General features: G+C 39.3%; 1 protein-coding gene across 1 annotated transcript in view; it reads left to right on the forward strand.

Moving 5' to 3' along the window:
- MEP1A (meprin A, alpha (PABA peptide hydrolase)) overlaps window positions 1-7,273 on the forward strand; it is a 55,634-nt gene that overhangs the window by 17,934 nt on the left and 30,427 nt on the right. Inside the window, exon 7 of the mRNA XM_011986870.1 lies at window positions 5,691-5,866. Within this exon, the coding sequence (XP_011842260.1) occupies window positions 5,691-5,866 (176 nt within the window). The remainder of the gene's footprint in view (window positions 1-5,690; window positions 5,867-7,273) is intronic.

Here is a 7,273-nt window from a genome sequence, read left to right on the forward strand (position 1 = left end):
CTGCTGATTATTCCTTTTGCCATGCAGAAACTTTTGAGTTTAATTAAGTCCCATTTATTTATCTTTGTTTTTGTTGCATTTGCTTTTAGCTTCTTAGTCATGAAATCTTTGCCTAAGCCAATGTCTAGAAGTGTTTTTCTGATTTTACCTTCTAGAATCTTTATGGGTTCAGATCTTAGATTTAAGTCTTTGATCCATCTTGAGTTGATTTCTATGTAGGGTGAGAGAAGAGGATCTAGTTTCATTCTTCCACGTGTGGCTTGCCAATTATCCCAGCACCGTTTGTTGAATAGGTTGTCGTTCCCCCACTTTATGTTTTTGTTTGCTTTGTTGAAGATCAGTTGGCTGTAAGTATTTGAGTTTATTTCTGTGTTCTCTATTCTGTTCCATTGGTCTATGTGTCTATTTTTATACCAGTACTTTCCTGTTTTAATGACTATGGCCTTATAGTATAGTTTGAAGTTGGGTAATGTGATGGGTAATGACTCCAGATTTGTTCTTTTTGCTTAGTCTTGTGTTGGTTATGTGGGTTCTTTTTTGGTTCCGTATGAATTTTAGGACTGTTTTTCTAGATCTGTGAAGAATGATGGTATTTTGAAGGGAATTGTATTGAATTTGTACATTGCTTTTGGCAATTATGGTCATTTTCACAATATTGATTCTACTCATCCATGAGCATGGGATAGCTTTCCATTCGTTTGTGTCATCTATGATTTATTTCAGCAGTGTTTTATAGTTTTCCTTGTAGAGGTCTTTCAGTCTTTGGTTAAGTATATTCCTAAGTGTTTTATTTTATGTTTTGCAGCTGTTGTGAAAGGGATTGAGTTCTTGATTTGATTCTCAGCTTGGTCACTGTCGGTATTTAGCAGAGCTACTGATTTGTGTAAATTAATTTTGTATCCTGAAATTTTACTGAATTTGTTTAACAGTTCTAGGAGCTTTTAGGATGAGACTTTAGGGATTTTTAGGTATACAGTCGTATCATCAGCAAACAGTGCTAATTTGACTTCCTGTTTACTGATTTGGATGCCCTTTATTTCTTTCTCTTGTCTGATTGCTTTGGCTAGGACTTCCAGTAGTATGTTGAATAGAAGTAGTGACAGAGGGCATCTTTGTCTTGTTCCAGTTCTCAGGGGAAATGCTTTCAACTTTTTGTCATTCACTATAAAGTTGACTGTGGGTTTGTTGTAGATGACTTTTATTAGTTTAAGGTATGTGCCAATTTTGCTGAAGGTTTTAATCATACAGGGATGGTGGACTTCGTCAAATGCTTTTTCTGCATCGATTGAGATGATAATGTGAATTTTGTTTTTAATTCCATTTATGTGGTATATCACATTTATTGACTTGTGTATGTGAAACCATCCCTGCATCCCTGGTATGAAACCCACTTGATCGTGTTGAATTATCTTTTTGACAGGCTGTTTGATTCAGTTCACCAGTACATTGTTGAGGATTTTTGCATGTATGAACATATTGGGGGATACCAAGGGATATTGGTCTATAGTTTTCTTTATTTGTTGTGGGGGATGGGGGTGTGGTTCCCAGTCTAGTGGAGTTATATTCCAGGAGGGATTATGGCTGCCTCTGCTGAGTTATACAGGTTGCCAAGGAAGTGGGGAAAAGCCTGCAGTCATAGGTCTCACCCTGCTCCCATGCAGCCCGCAGCCATAAAGGCTGGGCTTATTTGCACCGTGCCCCTTCAACAGCACTGAGTCCATTTCCAGGCAGCTAGTGACCAGGGCTGAGAACTTGTCCCAGACCACGAACCTCCCTGTTGAGAAAGCAAGAAAACTCACAGGTTTTCAGCATCTCAGGGAGCATGCAGTTGTGATCCAGTTCCTTCAAAGGGTCTATGGATTCCCTCGGCTTTCCTGGTATGTTCCTGCAGTAGTTCTTGGAGCAAAAATTCATGATGTGAGTCTCCATACACTGTTCTGTCCAGGCAGCTGCAAGCTAGTCCTACCTCCTATCACCCATCTTAATCCCGAGTCCTGACCATGGGGTTTTAATAATCATGGATGGATAGTATGATGAAAATGGTGGTTAGTACATGATTTAGCCTCTTAGGAAAAAAATGCAAAAAATAGCAGTTAAATAAAAGAAAAATACAGATAACTACTTAGATACAAATTTAAAACCTAACTCACCAGAGTAGTTATTTTTGGAGCTTGCTTATTTATTTATTTATTTATTTATTTATTTATTTATTTATTTATTTATTTATTTTGAGACAGAGTCTGTCTCTGTCAGCCAGGCTGGAGTGCAGTGGCATGATCTTGGCTCACTGGAACCTCCATCTCCCAGGCTCAAGCAATTCTCCCACCTCAGTCTCTTGAGTAGCTGGGATTACAGGCATGTGCCACCATGCTTGGCTAAGTTTTGTATTTTTAGTAGAGACGGAGTTTCACTATGTTGGCCAGGCTGGTCTTGAACTCCTGACGTCAAGTGATCCGCCCACCTCGGCCTCCCAAAGTGCTGGGATTACAGGCGTAAACCATCATTACAGACTTGAGCCACCGTGCCCGGCCTCATTCTTCTATTTTTTAAAAAACTGTATATCTACTACATTCCAGGAAGTATGCTAGACTGTAGGTGCAACAAAATATGCAATACGGTCTTAGCCCTCAGCAGGCTTACAGTTGGCAGATGGGGATGGTGGAGAAATTAGTACACTGTCTTAATACATGACAACGAGTGTCCTGGGTTGCAGCAGGGCAGGAGTGGGGCCACTGAGAAAGTGTGGGATGAAGCATCAGGGAGAGCTGAGATGACTGTTAGAGAGAAGAAGGGAGGACAAATTGGGGGCAGGAAGAGGGAGAGAGGGGGAGGGTGAGGGAGGAGAAGGAGGAAGAGGAAGGGGAGGAGAGGATCAAAGGGAAGAAGAGGGAGAAGGTGAGAAGAGAGCAAACATGAACCTGAACCTGGTTACATGGAGAACCCCCTAAGTTCGGTGTGCCTGGAGTTTTGCATGTCAGGGGCAGATAATGAGCAGGAGCCAGGAAGGTGAGCAGGAGCCTGGTGATGAAGAGCCATGTGTGAGGGACCTATTGTTTGGTGCAAGGTTCATTCTATGCTAGTTTTCCATTGTAGAAAGATTACTTGATCAACAGTGGTTAAATAATTGAAATAGAGCAAGACTGGTGGCAAGAGATTGATTAACGGATGCTCCAATTCTCCAAGGGAAAAATGGAAGGAACCTGCACCAAGGAAGAGGCAGGTGATACAAAGAAGAGGGAATGGATTTCAGAAATATGTGAAAAAGTAGATTTATCAGAACCTAACCTTATCAAATTGGTTAGTAGGAGGGATTAGGAAGGGAGAGGAGTTAAAACTCTGAGGTTTTGGATTTGGATGACTGGCAAGTGGTAACTTCGTTTGCTGAGGCTGGGAATATTGCTGAAAGAATAACTTTGGGGATGAGGTAGGAGAGTAAACTTATCTTGCGGCATGTGTTTTATTGCTTGAGGTTTTTGCAGGTCATATAAATGGAGATAACCAATAGTAGTTGGATGGTTTATTTTTCCGTAAAGGGGAAACATTTAAAGTATATCTCAGGCCTTGCAAAGACCACACATTTCAGAGGCTCTCTGCTTTTGACTACAGCATTTTGTCCCTTGGCAATCTCTGACCTTCAAGAAAGTACTAAAACCTTTAATTTTTCATTGAAAACATCAGAGAAACAATTAACTTTCTTAACAATTTTATTTCTATTCTTCAGCTACCACTTTTGCATCATTTTTTTTTTCATAAAGAAAACTCCTTAAAAAGAAAACAAAATCCACATAATTACTTTCCAAAATTCTCCCTTTCCCAGTGAAGTTCTCCCGGCTTCTTTTTTTGTTTTCAACTGAGTCCCAAGTACTTGATTAAGGGGTAGGTCAGCTTTGAGAGACATTCTTTGTAAAAATGCTGAATCTGGGAAACCCTATCACCTATGGCCAGGAGGTGTCTCTGTTACAAATAATTTAAGACAGGAAAAAAGAGAGGAAGATATTTTGGGAAGCGACTGGCCCAAAGTGCTAATAAACCCTTCCGGGCACTGGTTCCCTGAAGTTGGAGCTAACTGGGGCTCTTTCAGAAAGACAAGGTCAAAAGTTCTCAGTGAGGTGGAATGTATGGTATTTTTGCAACTTATGTCTTTCTGTTGGGGGAGGAATTTAAAAAGAAAGATAAATAATAAATGCTTTCTCTGAGTTGTGAATATTTTGCAGAGTAAACTCTGATTTGGTAATAAAATGCCACTATCAGAGAGGCAAGTTGATCATGGTTACATTTGCATAACACTGTAAATTTACTAAAAGTCATTGAATTGTATACTTAAAGAATTTTATAGTATGTAAATTATGCCTTAATAAAGTTATTAGAAAATAAATAACTAAGACTCATCTTTGAGTTAAAGTCAAATGTTGGCCTTTAAAGGTATACTATGTCAGTAATCTTGGGGAGAACAATGGCAGGTAAGACACTGTGACTGTCATCATGAAACTTGCAATCCATTGGTTGCATTTATGACTATCAGGAAATCTTTCTTTTCTGCTCAGCATTGGTTAAAATATAGATCTTCACTGGACAATTTAAAGCCAATAGGAGACAATTTGTGGAAAGCTGTGGGTTTGCTAATAGAGGTGAAAAATTGGGTTTATGAGAAGAGAAAAAATAATTGGGAGGGGGTATGGAAAGAGGAAGACATTCTATCACAAGGAATTTAGGGAATCTATCAGAGGTTCTCGAGCCCATTTATTTCAGAAGGAAGTTATGGGTCCTCCTTGCCTGATACCCTTCAGAAATAAGTTAGGCAGCCTTCTCTGTGATGTCATAACACCATAGATCTGCTATTTGCAAAGACACGGATTTTATTAATTTGCTTTTTAATGAGGTTCTTTTTATGGTCATAAAATATATGCTTGTTCATTATAGGAAATTTGAAAATTTATTAAAGTATAAAAGAGCTGGGTGCAATGGCTCACACCTGTAATCCTAGCATTTTGGGAGGTCAAGGAGGGCAAATCATTTGAGCCCAGGAGTTTGAGACGAGCCTGGGCAACATGGTGAAACCCTGTCTCTACAAAACAATAAAAACATTAGCTGGGTGTGGTGGCACAAGCCGGTAGTTCCAAGTCCCAGCCTCTCGGGAGGCTGAGGTGGGAGGATCATCCGAGTAGAGGAGGCTGAGGCTACTGTGAGCTGTGATTGTGGCACAGCAACCTGAGTGATAAAGTGAGACCACCTTCTCAAAAAAAAAAAAAAAATTAAAGAAAAAGAAAAAAGAAAGAAAAGAAAAAAAATTAAATCAACAACAGCTTTCCCTTCGACAACAATTTTTCAGATAAAGGCAATAGTGTTATTCTTTGGAGTGCCCTGTGGGTTTGTGGAGGTGAGGAGGAATGCCAATTTTTATTGCTTTCTACCTTGATGAATTGTTATGATAGGATTGATTTGCTTCTGAGTATATGCCACTTTTATAATGTATTATATCTTCACTTTTAAAGCCTGCATAGTATTCCCTCTGGGGAATGTTCCTTCTTTAAGCATCCCCTATCTTTGGACCATTAGCATATGAGAATGCTGTTGGTAATTTCTTTTTAAAATCAAGCCTAATTCCCTCCTAATTTGTGTTTTGCGGTACTGTGAATGACAGCCACTTAAAAATTCTCTAGAAGAAATGTTTCCTCTTCTCCTCTTTAAAGGTGCTGGTCCGAGGTTGGTGACCAACATGTGGGACAGAACCTTTCCATTGGCCAAGGCTGTGACTATAAGGCCATCATAGAACACGAGATCCTGCATGCTTTGGGATTTTACCATGAGCAGTCAAGAACGGACCGGGATGATTATGTGAACATCTGGTGGGACGAAATTCTTTCAGGTGTGATTGGGTGGAGATTGCTATCACATTTATCACTGGCTGAGACCAATCCTGGAATGACCAGGCCAAATCTGTGTGGACAGGAGCTTCAGCCTCTCTAGTGGGAACAAAGACTATGAAGAGGTTATGATTTGTTGGCCCTTTATGTGGGCTGTGCTGATCTGACCGTAATTCATCGCAGATAAGGGTCTCAGGGATCGATGTTAATTCACCGTGGGGGTCAACTGAAAGTTAATCAGAAGCTTTGCTGTGTAGCAGAGTTTTCATTAAAACTCTATCTAAAACTGTCTACTTTCCTGTCTTAATGAGGAAAGTGAATCCAGCTATTACAGTCATTTCTCTGGATGTGAAATCTCCCATGCCTCTAGAAGGCTGTTTGAGGTTTAGTTAATTATTCCATGACTATAGGACATACTTGAGAAGTATTTTTTTCAGTTGCTTTACCAAATCAATAAAAAATGTTTAAAAACAAAAGCAAAAAATACATGCTTTTATCTGAAATAACACCCCAATTATGTTAATTCTGGCTAGTTATCTGTGTTCTGATTAATCAAAGGTTAATGTTTTTTTCTTCCTTGTTTCTAAGCACCTTGCTTCTTCTGCCTCCATCTCATACTATGCAAAAGATAACAGTTTGGTCTTACATATTATTCAGTTATATTATTCTAAAAATTTCATTGTTCTTTAGGTTGTTTTGTTTTGAGACAGAGTTTTGCTCTTGTTGCCCAGGCTGGAGTGCAATGGTGCGATCTCAGCTCACTGCAACCTCTGCCTCCTGAGTTGAAGCGATTCTCCTGCCTCAGCTGGGATTATAGGTGTGTGTCACCACACCTGGTGAATTCTGTATTTTTTAAGTAGAGACGGGGTTTCATCATGTTGGTCAGGCTGGTCTCGAACTCATGACCTCAGGTGATCCTCCTGCCTTGGCCTCCCAAAGTGCTGGGATTACAGGCATGAGCCACTGTATCTGGCCTTTACTTTCCTTAATTGTTTGAGACAATGAAGTAGAGTGCTTTTGAGTACGCTAGAACATTTATTGAGCAGTTTCCTGATGTACTAGGAAAAAAAAAAAAAAAGAAGCCAATGCTATGTTTCTGAAGATAACTAGTTTTTAAGTAGGAATTAGTGTAGAGAATGCAAAAACATTGTTTTCGGCAGTAAGAGATTAATGCAACTTTAATGTATTTAAAATGCCTTAACTGTTTCCAGGCATGGCTTTTATAAAACAAATCATAGCCTTGTGTAGGTATCTGTTTTATTTAGATCCCAATTTTATATGCAGATTCATATATTGCAGTGCATCTATAATAATTTTACTTTTAGGGGCTTGGAAGAACTGACCAACCTTTAAAATTAATTATGAATCTTCAAAAGTTTTCTGCCAGGACTGTAATAGTTCATTTCAGA

The sequence above is a fragment of the Mandrillus leucophaeus genome, unplaced genomic scaffold (assembly GCF_000951045.1).
Source record: "Mandrillus leucophaeus isolate KB7577 unplaced genomic scaffold, Mleu.le_1.0 Scaffold3, whole genome shotgun sequence".
Taxonomy (NCBI): Eukaryota; Metazoa; Chordata; class Mammalia; order Primates; family Cercopithecidae; genus Mandrillus; species Mandrillus leucophaeus.